Below are 16,837 nucleotides of genomic sequence, written 5' to 3' on the forward strand. Positions count from 1 at the left end.
TGCTCCTATGTTCTACCACAAAAGGTGGGGAGCAAAGGAGAGAGGAAGTTGTGTGCACTGCCAGTTAGGATCTGTAATTTTTCACTTTGGCTTCTTCCTTAAATAACAACCATAACATTTTAACGAGGTTACAAAGCAGGCAGTGATGGAGTGACAAGACAACAAGCTTCATTGTGACTGAAGTGGAGCAAACTCAGCATTTTGGATTTGACTAAATCCCAAGACCAGACTGGCAAGAGTGCATCCCGCTCCACTTTACTTGGTGATGGTGCTTGGGTTTGCTTCATTTCCCATGCCAAGAACAAAGGGGGTTGTGTTAAACCGCCCCTTGCAAATTGGCTTAGTGTCAAAGCTTGAAACGTGCCCATTTTTATCTCCAGTGATACAGAGGAAAACTTGACCTCCCGTGACAAGACATGAGAGGTGCTGTCCTCATTTACACTGCTTTTGCATTAATACAATCCGTTTACTTCAAAAGGGATTTTTGTCCTGGTTCACATTCGCATAACAAGGTCACTCACCATAAAGTTATCCTGCTCCCTCAGCTCTCAAATATTCACAAATAGGTAAATAGAAATGTGTATGCCCAGGTGGCAAACCCAGAAAAAGTCCAGACACACACGTGCACATCCCTTTGACATTTGACAGAAGTAAGTAAAACAAGGTCCAGCTCAGTGAGTAAGATCCCTTTCCCCCAGCTCGGAGCACCACCACCTTGTGCAGGCAGTCGCATCGTGTCCTTGACCACGTCCTTTACTGTAGTTTTGAACGTGCCCTGTTCTTTCTGCCTGTTTGAAGAAGCAGCGCTCACTCACAGGTGTTGCCCAAGAAGGATTGCGTAGCGTTAACCGGTTTTGACCCGAGAGACCGCAGCTCACAGGTCATAAAAATAAACTCCCAGGTGAGATCTCAGGTGAGCTGTGCCCTCAGCGTGAACAAACATTGAACTGACACCTACAGTGGAGCCACTTAGAGTCTGCCCTGCAAAGCTGTTTCCCCAGCTGTTTAAGAGTTGAGGGTGCTGGGTAGCCCAGACATACTGAGAGACCCTCATGCTTAGCAGCTCACAAGAAGTCTCTGCAATGGCATGCGAAAGAGGCAGGGGAGTTTGTGAGCCATTCCAATAATGTAGCTTTAATTAATTGCTTTTAGAAAACCACTTGGTGTGGTTGTCCCTCTCTTTACATTTAGTATGATTAGATTGGCACTTTAGTTAAATCTACTGAATATATTTTGTGTGTGTGTGTTTATAGATGTAAATATATGTAGATTTATGTATGTAAATATATGTAGATTTATGGCTACACATGAACTATATGCTACAGGCTGTGGATTTCAGGACTCTTTCACAGCCAGGGCACTGGCACAAGAGTCAGTGCATCTTTTTTCTGTTCATAGCTCTGCCCCAGGTGTCCTGGGTCACCTTGAGCTTGTTGCCCAGTCTCTGTGCTTCTGTTGTTCCAAGTGCTCTGTGGGGTGTATAAGTACCTGAAATTGCACTGGTTGTCAGTTTCTGAAGCAAAGGCAGGGCTTCTAAAAATAATACACAGTAATAGTTGTATGACTTCAGAGGAAGAGAAGAAGCAGGTTTTAGTCTGTCTTACGTTGTCATCTAAGAATGAAAAATGCACATTAACATCGACGTGCTTATGAAATATTGAAATATTTTCACATATAATTCAGTGCACCATTGTTCACACCCACTAAAGGGTCGCAGTGAGTTTCAGTGCTATAAAATGTGCAGGTGATGCACCTCATTTGATTTTTGTGCATTTGCAAACATAAGAACTTACCTCAGATGTGTCTCATTTCATCACGTGACCCTTAACATTTATGATCATTTCTTTGATTTGGGTTTGCTTCATTCAAGCACCCAGCACACCAAGGAAGCCAGATTAGCTGTTTAAGACCCAGTGCAGCATTGAGGTAAACACCAGCAATGAATTCACATTGCCAGCAGAAGGACTACCACCTCTGTGGCACTTGATGCTCTTGTCTTCTTGACACCAACTAGACAACAGCCTGGCACAGCACGTTTCAGTGTATCAACAGCCACCTTCTCCTTTGTACAAACTTGCTAATCACTTCGATTAGCACAACCATGAAAGCTGACTAATATCAAGACCCTGACAGAAGCTGTGAAATAGAGCCAGTCATTTTTTAAAAGTCCCCTTTCAGCTTGGAAAGCTTGTAGGAATTGCTGCTTCCCTTATAGCCACTTAGAAACACAGAGTTTAATTCACAGGATTTCATATTTTGGTGTCATCATACTCCAGGTAATAAGACATTGTATTTTTCAAAAAATTCCACTGTAATCTGAAAAACAACATTTAGGCTATGTCCTAAAATGATAAAAGCTGAGAAATGCACAGGTAATATTGGTGATTCATCCTTAATTCATATTGTTGTGAGAAAAGAAGCACTGGATGCAAGTAGAGATGGAGGCTTGCCTTTATATTTGAATTTTTTAGGTGTAGTCATAATATTATTTCAGCATAAAGATTCTCTATTCCCATAGTCAGGGGTTAGATTTTAAATAATCCGAAGCAAAACTCTGCTGTGCTATCTGAATGATAATGTATCAGCTGTTGTTCCTAGTACTAGGGTTGCTAGAAAAACCTACCAATTTGAAATCGCATTCAAGATGAGTTGCAGGACAGAGAGAAGCCTCACTCATGGTGTGACTGTGATTATGCTCGAAGCGTGGTATAGCTTTTGTTAAAAGCCTGTCTACTAATTGCAGCATGTATTTGCCTTGCAGATGACTTAGGTGTAGGTATCAGGGATGCAGGCTGAAGAGGCAATTCTGTTCCGTTAGAATGAAAAATAACATTTTTAAATCTATACATGTTTCGATCTACTTCATTGTGCCCTCTGGCTTTTCTGACATGGTACTCTAGCTCAGAGATACATTTATCCTGTTGTCTGAAAAAAGCTAAAAACTTGATGCCTACTGTGGATGTATTTTGTTTTTTTAAAAAAAGGTCCCAGAAAATGTAGTCTTGAGTTCAGAAAGGCATGTTTCTTGCTAACCTCACTGCATACATGCTCTTTGGCTGACCTGAACATGGCTGGCCTGAATGTGTGGTGAGAAGCTTTTGGAAGAAATTGGAGGAATGTTGTGTGACACCCACACGCAGAGCAGTTCACCCTAGGAAACTTAATGTGTTCCACAGAAGGTAGTGCTGAGAAAACTATAGTTTTAAGATCTTTGCAATATTTAGATGATGAGAAGTTGTTCTTTTTCAAACCAGCAAGGAGCTTTTCCCCCTATTAAACATTGTCATTTACCCTAAAATGGCTTTGGAGACAACAGATGAACTGCTGAGCTGTGACTTGACTGATGCCAGCTGTCCTAGGCAAGAGCATTACATAGCAGAGTGCGGAGCTGTGCTACCGGCTACACTTCCTTTCTGTGATTTCTCTGCCTTTGGTGGGTGCAAAATGGCTGGGCTGCAGCCAGACAGGGCAGAACTTGATTCCTGTCCTCCTGAGCATCTCATAGACAGGACACTAGTGCAGCTCTGCAGACTCTCTACAAAAGGTGTTTGAACCCAGTTTGTGAATGCATGCTCAGGGCTAATTGGTGTAAGCCCCACTGTCACCTCCTATCACAACCATGTTTCTAAAAAGAGAAGAGAGAGGCAACCATCCATGCCAGGAACAAGCACACAGGGATTTAAAGCCAGAGGCAGGATGGGGCAATGGAGCTATCTTGCGTCAGCACCCAAATGCTGGAGAAAAGTGGATTTTTCACCCTCCACTTAGCATCCTGGCTGTTTTGAATGATAATTCTCCCTGGAAGATGAAATGTAAGGAACTGAGACACTTAATTTGGGACAAAGGTGGAAGTGCATGTCAGGATTCCGGAGCCTAAGTAACTTTGCAGAATAGAGTCTTAGGCATTTTATGAAATATTTAGACCTTTCACTATTCACAAGGGTGAAGTATTGCAAATCACACCTATTTCTAGTGAGTGGGAATAGTATGATATACTGTGTAGCTAATTGTTATCAGGATATTATTTTTCCTGATATATCATGATTGCAAATGTTCCACTCCAATCGTGAAACTTTTGCAGCTAACCTACAGCCACATGTATATATATATATAGCACCTTCTTCAGAAACAGTTTTGTAATTGCTTTTGAGATTAACCAGCATGCTGTGCATCCAAGGAGAATTGGTCCCTGAAAGCCAATTCCTATCCCCAGCCACGTAACTAGCTACACGATAGGTGGACTACCAGCATGCTACTGTTTCTAATTTGAGAGGAAAGTTTTGACTGTGGATGCATAATCTGCTGTGGAATTTGAAAGAAATGCTTTGAAATAATGAAGATGATTTCTTGACATGATACAATCCACCCTTGCAATTTTTTTTTTTGGCTTGTAGTACGCAATGTAAACGGTTAAAAGTCAAATAGGCTGTGACACAAAATAGAGCTGCAGCATACAGTGAAAAGTTTAATGAGCACTAGTCATCATCCTGCCTGCCTTTTCTGGAGGTAAGGACAAGTCTACAGAGTATCAGAATGGTAAGAAAAGTCATTTGACACTTTTTGCACATAATTCAGGGCACAAGCAGCTCAGTGCCTTTGCCTGACTCTTCCCAGGCGGCACGTAAGCACACGCAGCAGCTCCAGGCTGGGGAGCGTACAGCCTGTGCGGGTAGTTCTAAAGTTGTGTTATGGTCTTCATCTCTTCCTGAGACATTGGTGCACTAGGAGACTTTCTTGCATTACATCTCACTTCTGCCATGGTTGATCAACGTCAGCCAGGGATTGGGATCTCCGGTCACAGTTGCTTCCCAAACATCAGTGGGCTGCTCCGGCAGCAGGGTGGGATGATACTCAAGGCACTATTAACGAGAGGTTATCTTCCAAGTAGCAATTCTGTGAAAGATTGATAAAAACAACGGTACTGGGAATGTCTGAATCCTCTTATTATCATAATGATGGTTGTAGTAAAAAAAATCCCCAAGCAGCACTGTGCAGGGAAAAAGCAAAGTTCTGATGTCTTTCTCCACTCCTTCCTCAAACCTGCAGCTGAGTCAAAGGCCTACAGTAGAAGAGCTACGTGAGAGGAAGATCCTCATCCGCTTCAGTGACTATGTAGAAGTGGCAGACGCGCAGGACTACGACAGGAGGGCAGACAAACCCTGGACACGACTCACAGCTGCTGACAAAGTAAGTGGAACAACTTTGGGAGAGCAATGATCTGAAAAGCTAGAGCATGTCACAGCAAACAGCATCCCTCAGGTCCCACAGGTCCCATGGCCATCACGGAATAAACCTCCACCTGACATCCCTTCCCAGCACACCTGTGGCTTCTTCCCATTCCCAAGGTTTGTTATTTTGAGTCATAAATCTTTGGCAAGAAGGCTCCTATAGGTGTGGAATGCAGGAGCAAGCCTAGCAGCATTTATACCACTTAAACAGAGAGGAGAAAATATCAAGCCCTTTGAGGAAAGGTCTCGATGGCAGCCACCTTGTTTGTTGGTTGGTTGGTTTTGGTCTTGACACATAATGCTGCCAGCTGAGAATTCCTGCAAGATGTAGCAGAGCAGTGGGACAGCAAGAATTGCTGTGCCAGAACTGAGCAGGCCTGGGTGCAAAAATGGCAGCAGGTCACAACTGGCAAAGGCACCTCCGTCCCACTGAAGCCAGATAACTTCTCACTAGTGTGTTACAACAGGGGCCTTTACTGATGATTTCTGCCCCGTTCCTCAGAGTATTTTAAGCACTAAACTGAAATCGCATGAGCCCTGCAGATAGAGGAAAGCTGCACGTTTGGTACTGAGGGCACTGATGGACCTTCATCAAGCGGTGTCTGTGGTGTCGGCACTGGTGGCAGAGGGGTTAAATTGCTGGAAAATTACATCAGTCACATCCTAAGGGTCTTAATGGTGCCTCAGGAGGAAGACTTAAACATTTTATGGCCGCTGAAAACAAAGAGGACTATGAGGCTGATCAGTGACTGCCATGCTTTAGTTGCTCTGTGATGCCCATGTGATTTTAAAGACTTTGAGGTACCTGACTTTCTTTGCTGTGGGAGTCAAACAACGATGGAGCCCATGATGTCCAGTGTTTAGAGACAGGAGCAGGATTATTGACTTGCCACTCATTTATGGTGCTCTTGGGTTTATTCACAGAGGAAGGGGCAGCCCTTGCTACTTTATAATTTAACCAGAGGACTTGTATAGTTTTGTGACCACTGGTTTTCTCCTTGACAGAGGGCTTTTCCAGTTTAGCTTTGGATAAGTTATTGTAGCATAAACTGATCTGAATAAAAAAGAAAAACTTCCTCTGGACTGTCCACAGACCATAATATACTGGGTTAAATCAGCTTTTCCCATTTTACCTCACCACGTTGGACAAGATCTTATTCAACTGGCTTAGTTATATTCTCCCAATTGGTAGATGAGGGAGAGAATAAATCTCCAACTGGTTCCACAGCCTTTGAGAGATCCCTGTCTGAGATTAAAGGCATGGAGAGACTTGAGCTGGAAAGGAGAAGATTTGGTGTGCAGAGAGGTCCTTTCTCATCCTGTGAAAAGAACAAGTATTAAATACCACTATTAAACATAGCCTAGTAAAGAATTCAGTATTAAGGCAAAGCACTTTGAGGCCACGTTTTCTTTTTTATACTGTGTTTGCAAAGTCAGTACACTGAGCAAAGGGCTTATGTTCTCCAAATGAGCCTTTTCTAAGCAAAGCAGGAGAAGAACAAATGTTTGTCATTCTAATGTTAATGCCCCTTACGGCATAAGGAAGCACATATATTTTTGGGGGGAGCTGGGTCATACGGGTGGTATTCTGATTTCAGATGACCTGCTTTTCCCCCCCCACTCTGTCCACTGTTTTTGTAACAAATAACCAGACAAACTGGAAGCAACTCTGAAATGCCTGACAAAACTGCAACATCCTGTAAAAGATTACTTTCTTCCAGAGTTTTGATTCAATAACTCTCTTCGTCGGTCAGCACAGGATAGATTTATTGCAGAAAACAGATTTTAGTAACGGACTTCTCTGTCAGTAAATCTTGCTCTGTGTGCTGGATGTAGGGAACTGCCTTCAGCCTGACTTTGTCTTTACCAAGTCTGACTGTTACTGGAATAAAAAGGACACTTCTAAATCTCTCCAACAGCTGAAAGATGCAGGCGGGAATAGATTTCAGACCTTGCGAGAGTCAGCAGCCCATGTGGCCTCCTTCACAGTCACTTAAGCAGCAAATTGGTCTGCTGAAGGTAGGCCCTTGAGTTGCTGCATAGCTACTGCTCTGTCCTGATAGATGGAGGCAGAGCCTGACAGATATTTCTAAGGTAAATAAAGAAGCAAAGCTCTGCAGAAAGGGCACAAGGGGCCTTTTCTATAGATCACACTCACAAAATCTATTGCTTAGGGCTTGTCAAGGCAAAGGTGACTCTATCAGTGACTGTTGCAAAAGCCCTGTTTCAGGCTTGCACTAGATTTCCTTCATGAAGAAAAATTCCTGACAGACATGAGTACCACTGACTGGAGCCATTTGCAGCCGCTGATGCCAATTTCAGCATCATGCAGAAAGGCTGCAGCCACACACCTTGGACCCATGGGAGCATTTGGCCCCAGCAGCCACCTTGTACGTCCTCTCCAAATGCTCATGGCAAGGCCCACTTGTGAGCTGCAGTTGTCACAGGGCTGTCAGAATTCATGACTTTGGGTGTGGGACTTAAGCCAGTTCTTCTGAGAACCTGCTCCACCACAAAGCTGAGTCCCTCCTAGTCACCCCTTCTTCTTTTTTTAACTCTTACATATTTCTCTTCTTGCCAGTCACTCCATATTCTCCCTCCTGGACAAACTGCAGCAGCTGTAGGTAACTGGGTCTCCTGGTGCTGAATACAACTATCTGTGGCTAGTTTTCTGCTGGATTAGTACACTGAATCGGTTCAGCAAATGCCACAGCCAGGTCAGAAGGGAGGAGGAAGGAGAGGGGCACAGCCCAAGGTGGAGAGGAGGGTAGGGAGCCAGGCATCCCTCTTTTCCTCCAAGTAAGCTCAGCCACTTTAGGCAACTTCACGCAAGGAAATTCAGGACTGCATAAAGGCAGGAGACATCTCACATGAGTCTGTCAGGATCCAGGTGGAGTTTACTCACAGCCCAGCTCTGAAACCAATCGCAGTGTTTGAGAAACTGTGGTGCACGTTTTTTTTCTCATGCTTACCTAATTTGGATTTTGTACATGAAAGTGTTTACATAATAAGCCAGAACTGGTTCTGTATCTGCATTGTCTATGATGCATTTTCAAATCAAGCCATTCCACCAAAGGATTTATCTTTTCCCTTTATGTGATTTAGAACATGTTTATCTCTGTTCCTTTTCACATTTTAAAGTCTTTTTTATGTTTTTCTTTCTCTCTCTGATAATGTTAGCTATCTGCTTCACTTTTAATACACTGTTTTGAGAACAAAGTGAACTTATTTTGATCTCTCTTTTTTATACATTTATGAGTTTATTTGTCCTTTGCAGGCAGCCATTCGGAAAGAGCTTAATGAATTTAAAAGCACTGAAATGGAAGTCCATGAATTAAGTAGGCATCTAACAAGGTAAGCTGAGATTAATTTTTTAATACTATCAGCGAATACTGTTGTTTTCAAAAAAAAAAAACAACCGAGCAGCTGTTTCTCCATCACCCACTGAACACACCATGAGGTCTAGACAACATTTAGAATTACAGGCTGTAAAAGGAACTCGCACAGATGAACTCGTGCTGCCCCATTATGTGGTGGTGTGCAGGCACGTGCCGTCTGTTTAATAAAGTGTAACCTCCTTTAATTTTATTTTTCAAATCATCGTGCTTTGGCTGTATGTCTGTTCTTCTGATAGCAAAAGTTAATAGTGTTGGTGTCTGAAGAAGGACAGGAAACTCTCGTAGAGCCAGCACATAGCAAGGGACAAACACATGTACACTGAAACCCCACAGAGCCTTACGGCTGTTCCACACTATGCACGTCCCACACACAGATCTCTCAGTCCTGTCCTCCGTGTCCTGCCATAGGCGGTGCAGTGGGGAAATAGCAAGTTTGGCATTATAAGAGAACCACTATTTTTTTACATGCCTAGGCTTTTTTTAGTTAAAAAGGTAGAGATCAAATGAATTATCCATGACCCCAAACTAACAGCCCTCCTTTCTGACAGGCTCGGGCAAGGCATGCTGGGAGGTCAGGGCACGTCCCCTCACACAGCCTGTGCTGAGTCTGCTCTGGCTTTGATGCTGAGATGAGCTGAACTCCTGGCATTTCAGCTGAAGTCAGGCCTTTACAAATCAACATTAACCCCCCACTCATTGTTAAACATTAAAGACAAGTGCTAGGTATTGAAGACAAGTGACAGTGAGATCTGGTGCAAAACTGGCACTGCCCTCATATTAATACGTTCATCAGCTAGGTGCTCATAAAAAATGCAGTTCACACTTTTAAGAAAAATACAGAAAAGCTTAAGGCAAAATAAATTTTGCATTAGGGCATTTTTATGTGTATAAATTAATAATTATATTAAAATTCACTGTATGTATTATGCATCTATTCCCTTGCAGAAACAATCTCCCTTCTACTTCTTAGCACGTGCTAGGATGGTTGCACTGGGGTTTGTAATAACGGAGTGCTGCTAGAGACAAGCCAGCTGCTTTTGAGCCACAAGGTCTGAAAGAAGCTTTAGGGGGTGCAGTTGGCCTAGATCTGTTGACCCCAGTGACTGAGCCTTTGAGGGACATTTGGCTCACTCCTCCAGGATAGCGATGACAAATTTAGAAAGGATAAGACTGTTTTAAAGGGGGTGTTGCTACAAGGAGTTGAGCTCCACAGAGAGCTCCATTGATTTCCATGAGGTCTTTAGCATCCCACACAGAGACTGGTTTAGTTTTCTGGCAGTCTCTTGAGTTGCTTGGCTTTCGCAGGTTTCTGGGCAGTATTTTGCTTCTCTTCCAATGTTGGGGTAAGCAGTGACCCTATGAGGTGACTCAGTTTTTATTTGAAAGCCACTGAGTAGCTTTGACTCACTAAGTGTGGGCCAGGCATACTCAGAGGTAGAGCTAATATAATAGAAATTGGAGTAAGAGTTTGTCTGAAGTTGAGCAGGACTTACTGGTTAGACAAGTGGCTTCAGGATGTATGCACTTGAAGGAGGCACACTTAGACAAAGTAGAGTAATTCCCTTAAACAAACTTAGATAAATCACCATTATAAAATCATTAGCAAGGTAATGAGCTATTCATGTCATTAAGCAGAGGCATGAGCTGAGCAAAGAATGTGTGGTGCTTTACTAGTGGGACACATTAATTAAGTCATGATAGAGTGAAAAATCAGAGCTTAATAAAAAAATATATTTGCAGAGCTGACAAACCCTGGCCTTCCGACACAGGGTGTACTTGCAGGAAGGGTGGCCATTTAAGCTCTACTTGTCTCTTTAGCTTCTGACATTAAGAAATAATCATGCTTGAATTGTAAGTAAATCTTTCTGGTTGAAAAGCATAAGGTTTGTCTAAACCAGACAATTTTTGTGGAATCAAGCATGATGTGGTCTGAAAGAGGACTAGCTAATAACTCACTCAGGGATCGGATAGGATGGACCCAAAGCCTGTTAGTGTCTTTGGTGTATTTTGATGCAAGCTGCTTATGCCTATGAACTGCAAATCTGTTGAGGATCAGAGAAGTGTGAATGTCTGTTCTGGGTCCACAGTGCCAGCATAGCCAATGCCAGTGCTGCAGGAATCAAGCTGCCTAGTTGTAGCAATTAGTTCTCCATTTTTTTTATGTATAATACTCATGTGATTCTCTTACTATTCTGTTTTCCCTTGGCTTTTAGGTTTCACAGACCGTAGCAGTTCAATTCTACCTGACTACTATGCCATCTTCAAAACATAACTAAAAGGAACCATAAGTGCTGGTATTACTCACTTCTCTGTTACGTACAATGTAAATCTTCTGAACTGCCTTTTTAAAAAAAAAAAAAAAGTAGAAAAATAAATATAAAAAAACCCAGGAGAATTGTATTTACATGTGATGGGTACTGCAGCATCATCAGACCTGCTGGTTCAAGCTTCAATAACAGAAAATACCCCTGGTGGGAATCATGCCAAGACTTGGCATCTATGTATAAGACTTTCCCGGCATGTGGATTTGCCATACATGTTCAAGCCCAGCTGGCGGTGCATCCATTTCGTCTTCAGGCACCCCTCATCCTGACAAGCCTCTGTCATCAACTCTAGAGAGCCCTGAGATGGTGTTCAAGGAGTCACTGGCCTGCGTGAAGTCTCCAAAAGATGAGCACCTACAGCACTAAAGCACTTATACCAAACACTCCTTTCAGGCTGCAAGCACCTTATGAGGATTGTGAAGGAGCAAAACAGGCCAGCCCATCTGTGAATATCATCTGACTAGAAAAGCATTTCTTTCCCTGGAAAAGTTTATGGCCAGTCAATAGGCACTGTTCAGCTCCCAACCAGAAAATGGCATCACCTGTAAAGAACAGGACTCCCTAGTGAAGGCTGGTTCCATTCTAGCAACTGTTTATTTTTCATCTCTTTCAGGTATAATTTTCTAAACACCATTGTGAACCCATCAGCAGTAAGCGATAAGAATGTTAAGAACAAGCAAGCAAAACCCATCTCTTCATGGTCACTGCATGGCATTCACTCGGCTTGTAGTTTTTTACACCCAAGCCTCATGACTGTATGAGAGCCAGCGCATGCCTGGCAGCAAGAAAGGCTGGGATTCCCACCAGCTCTGCAGAGGGACACACGACAGGAGGAACTGGGCTCTGATGAGGGATGTCTATCCTCTCTTATATCATGTGTTTCAAGAACTGATCCTAAACTCATACTGAGAAAAGTGTGACAGGTTGTGTTACCTGGCCTAACAAAAGGAGTCTGATGCACTGGTATGGATGGTGGGACTCATCACTGGTACCCACAGCTGAGGTATAAGGACAGCAATTCAGAGGTGTTATGTTTTGGGTTTAATTTCTTTTTAGTATAGTGGTTTTACACACAAACTGACAAAGTAGAGCTCAGAGAGCTGGTCACTCTGGGCTTGGTTTACCTGCCAATTTAAGCGTGTGCGTAACACTGCGTAAGCATGCAAACAGCCTCACTGCATTCAAGAACATGTCTGACAGGCTTAACTGAAGCTGAAACACGTTTAAGTGCTTTTCTGAACTAAGGCCAGCACCTTCTAAAATAAAGTCCTTAACTAGTGTAACGCCAGCAAGTTGAGGCAAACATTGTCTTGGATTCCTTTCCAGTTCTAGCAAGAAACTATTATGCCATGTTTTGGACCATTGGCCCAAAGCACTGTAGCAAAATTGTCAGGACTTTTAGATTATTACTTCATGACACCTTTTTTTCTTCCATAATAGCTATTTTGCTTTGACAGGTTGAACAGAGAGGCCAAAGTTTTTTTACTACAGTATTGTTATTTCTGTTATTATTATTTTTTCCTTTCTCACAGTCTTCCACGTATCTATCCATTCTTCTGTGCTCCCTCTCTACCTCCCCTGATGCCATGCTAATGTTGCCCTTCACTGATTGTGGGCTGAGAAGCCTCTTGTACCCGAGCATTTAATGGCCAATGCTGCATAGTGCCAACACTCCTGCCTCTTCTCAGGCCTCCATCTCATTCCTTTGGTCGCAGGAGTAAAGCAAAAGGACCTGCACATAGCCCATGGAGTTGCTCTAGCATCCATCCTGCCCAAGTGACACTGGCAGTGAGGCTGACTCACTCCATTTATGCTTAGTGTTGGTACTCAATACCTCACAGATTTGCTCTCTGTCAGAGACAAGCAAACATTTTCATTCTCATGTGTGGCCGTCCTTGCAATGCTGTGGATTATTAGCTATTAACTAAGAATTGGCTGTTGCAGGATGGAAGATGCTACAAATGAAAGCAAAAACCAGCTGGTTTCTGGTGCCTCATTTTTGCGGTATCCCAGACTGGGTGATGATTTCTGAAGAAACACGCCCAGTGACCCCTGTATCACCAGCTTGCAGTCACTTTAGATACAAGTTCATCAGTAGTGAAAGCCTTTAATGTGCAATGCTATCCGCTCAGTGCAGCAAAGACAGAGCACTTACCTACTAGCCAGGAATACACTGCTTTGGGGTTATTTTCATGAAAACCTGGGGTTCATGTTTTTAAATTCATTCACATACACGTGTAACAAGACTGCATCACAGCTTTAAAAAGGGAAAACAAAATGCTGTGCTTTTGACTGCACATACACAGTACTAGGAAAACGCCCTGCAACACAGCTGTTTTGAAGAGCAGCAAGCCCTCATGTTCCCAGCATGGATCCCATACCTGCCCTGCCATTGTTAGCTTAGAGGTTCACCATGAAAGTAGGCCATTTAAGGAGCAGCAGTGACCATCACAGAACTCAGCAGGCTGGTGGGAGGAAAAGGTGAGATTTTTTTTTTTTCATTTTATGATTAAAATGAAGAGGAAGGAGGTGGAAGCAGCAACTGCTACCATGAGTCTGTTGTCAGTGTGTCAGTGCTAGTCCCAGGGCAATGGGCAGTCTGTGGGCGGTGTCACTCGGTACTGCCACTGTCCCTCGTGGGCAGGGACCCCAGTGACAGCCAGGCCTGCCAGGCTGGTAGCCTAAATAAACCCTTGGGCACTGGTTGAGGCACGTAACAGCAGAGTCCTGGCTGACAGCCGGACATTCCCCAGTACCCTGCCTTCACCTGGCTGGGCCCAAGGCTGTCTGTGCAGCAAGTTGTCATGCTCAGCCTGCCTCAGGATTCATGCGGTCCCCAGGGCAGCTACATGCAGCAATGCTTCTTCCTTTTTTTTTTTTTCTTTTTTCTTTTTTTTTTTTTCCTAATTATGTTAACTCCTGGCTGAGCAGGAGGAGAAGTGGAAGGACACAGTGGAAGAACTGCCATATTTCTCCCAAACTGCTGGTAGAGCTTATCACTGAAAAGGGGAGAGAAAGAAGCCATATAAAGTGTTTGGCACTGCAGTAAGCATCGTAGAACTGGCACTTCATCTGGTTTTCGCTTCAGTGAGTCTGGGTACTTTGCAAAGTTACCCTTTGGCAAGGCATTATTCAACAACCTTTCAGTGCCTGAACGCTGCAGTACATCCTCGGTTTGCACACCCACCGCTGGTGTCCATGGGAAATTGCAAGCAGACTGGGGAACAGCTAGTCCTTTTTTTTTTTTTTTAAATCTGTTTTCTTGAGCACTTGTTTTCTCATCTGTGAAAGCCATCTCTATCACAGCAAAGGAGTTGCTGTTGCAAGGGGGAATCAAAAACCAAACAGTCATGATTTCCCCCCCTTCAACCTGGATTATGCGCAGGACAATAATGGCATTTCCTGCTAAGACTCTCTTAACATTGTAGTTCACACCAGTCATCTTCATTCATATTAGGAGGAGATTAATAGTAGTAACAAAGAAATTACATAAAGTTTAGAGAATGGGAAAATCAACGCAGAACAAAATGGCTATTCCCATCATCCATCTCCAGGGCTGGTAATGGAGAGAATATTCTAGAGTCAAAGAACAACATTTTGGTTATAATCTACTGAATCCCAATGGGTTATTCATACTTAAAATGTGAAAGTACTATGACATCTGTTCTACAGCCTATGGAAAGCTGAAGTGGAAACCAGAGTGGGGAGCTGAGGAGGCAGCAGGGATTGGAAAAGCAATTCCAAAATGTCTAGACAAAAGTTTTAATTGTTCGGAAAAAAAGTGACAGTGAGGAAGCACAATGGTGGCATTGCCCTCCCATCTACATCTTAGCCTGCAGGCTGCAGGGACCTGGTGATGTATTTATGACTAACAGGGAAGGTCAGCGTTGTGGCCTTTCCCCACCACGCACCCTGCTGGATAGGTACTTGCAAGCTAAAGTTTCAGGCTGCAGGTTTGCTGGGACAGGGCTCAGGCCAGCTTTTGTGTTTAGACAATTCCTGGTGTGCACTCTAGACATTATCAGAAGAGCAGGAAGGGGGGGGGGGGGAAGAATATAATAGACTTCTAACTATTTTATGTTAACTGACACAACTTAGTGAGCCCATTACACAAATATATTTCAGCCTAATACTTATATGTAACCACAGCACTTTGTCATCACTGCAACTAGTCACCAAACTCACCCTTCATTATTTCTACAGTGCTGTCTGTACAGTGGAAACTCGGTAAACCAACAGAGGGGGAGCACTTCTAACAAGCTAGTGAAAGCCTGCACTCATAAAAACAGATGGGTGAGATGGAAACCCATAGTTGTACGTGAACGGGGGCTCCCTAATGTGCCTGCAAATAAAATCACTTCATATAAATAGCCATGAGAGATGACTAGGCTAATAAAAATATCAGGAAAGAAAAAGGGGGACAAATTATTTTTCCCAGGTGTTCAGTCTGCTTGAGCTTGGAACAACTTCTATAAACAAAGAGGAGGTAACGGGCACATTACCTGCATTCCCGTGTGTCCCAGTTACTCCTGCACCAGTTGCATTTTCCAGTTGATATCCAAGTGTATGTATATAGTTTGTCTTTGTATAGGAGTGAGTGTGGTGGCTGTCAATCATATGTGCTCTTCCAGTATTGTAATTTAACAGATTATGGCTGTATGAAAATGATGTAAATAACTAGAAAAAAAATTAAACTGGATATCTATGTCCTAGTTTTTGTACATACTGAAACTGCATGATATTTAAATTATTGTTTGTCTCTGATGTATGCAGTTTCTTAAAAAAATTAATTCGAAAAAAAAGCATTCCTGTGCCCGTGTATTTTATCACCCTCTGTCCCAGTGACCGATAGGGTAACAAATGGCTGCAGTCAGGGCTGCGGGCCCTCCTGCTGCCAGCCGGGCTCAGCAGGGCAGGCGGGCAGCTGCGGCGACGCAGCGAGTGCCCGCGGTGTGCCCACACCTCAGCGGGGAGCAAGGCAGAGGCGCGGCACTTACCAGAGCAGGTAGATGGGACGTTGTGTCAGCTGAGCCACTCCTGCCATCTCTGTGAGCTGGTTCAGCGAAGGTGTGCAAAGGAAGGTGACTGGTACCTCCGCTGCTGAAGTTGTGCCCAACACCAGGCTAGTAAAGAACAAACCCAACAGTCTGCACTAGACACACGCGCACCTCACATCCACAAACACAACCAAACCCCACCTCTCACCACATTTTTGGTACAGAGTACGCTCTGTCAAGTGCCTACTGCCGGGGTCGCTGTGCGGCATTTGCCGATTCTGCTCTCCCTTCCCCGTTGACAAGTCTTTGTCCAACAGCCAACACCCTGTAGTTAGAGAAAACGCCACTGAGTAGTACCAGCAAGAGCTATTGCTGTTCAGCAGAGCAGCCATACCCCCGCATCCAGCTACTTCCCTATCACCTTTTCATCTCCCCCCGCCCACTCCCCACCCCCAGGCCTTTTCTTTTCCCTGAGTAGCTTCAGCAGTTGCACAGCATTTCAGGTTGTGACAAGCTGCAGCTTCCCTGTAAGGAAAAGGGGAGGAAAAAAACCTTCTTCACAAGAATAAGTATGTACCTTCAAACAGTCTCACTAGCCTTCTGCAGAAAGTACAGCAAGTAACAGCTGTGCTTAGGCTGTTTAGTTTTCATAATTAATGGTGCAAAAATTCTGACCCGAAAGAAACACTGGCACCCAGCACCCTCACTGTAACTGTCAGGCTCCCCTCCCCTGATGCACACAGACGCTTCCAGTTACACAGAAATGAAAGGTCTGTACACTTCAACTGACCAAATTCTGCTCATTGCCATTGCTGATAGGGAGACACAACATGATCAAAACTGGTACCTGGCTTTTTTGTTTGTTTCCATTTGGGTAGGTTTTCGCTGAC

General features: G+C 43.8%; 1 protein-coding gene across 5 annotated transcripts in view; it reads left to right on the plus strand.

The window, feature by feature from the left end:
- PHACTR1 (phosphatase and actin regulator 1) overlaps positions 1–15,731 on the plus strand; it is a 303,617-nt gene extending 287,886 nt beyond the window's left edge. For all 5 annotated transcript variants that reach the window (XM_074899680.1, XM_074899683.1, XM_074899679.1 and 2 more), the window contains 3 exons: positions 5,047–5,187; positions 8,506–8,582; positions 10,840–15,731. In XM_074899680.1, coding sequence (XP_074755781.1) covers positions 5,047–5,187; positions 8,506–8,582; positions 10,840–10,855 — 234 coding nt within the window. In that variant the 3' untranslated portion in view covers positions 10,856–15,731. The remainder of the gene's footprint in view (positions 1–5,046; positions 5,188–8,505; positions 8,583–10,839) is intronic.
- Positions 15,732–16,837: the final 1,106 nt, after the last annotated feature.

This window comes from Athene noctua, chromosome 2 (assembly GCF_965140245.1).
Source record: "Athene noctua chromosome 2, bAthNoc1.hap1.1, whole genome shotgun sequence".
NCBI classification, from domain to species: Eukaryota; Metazoa; Chordata; class Aves; order Strigiformes; family Strigidae; genus Athene; species Athene noctua.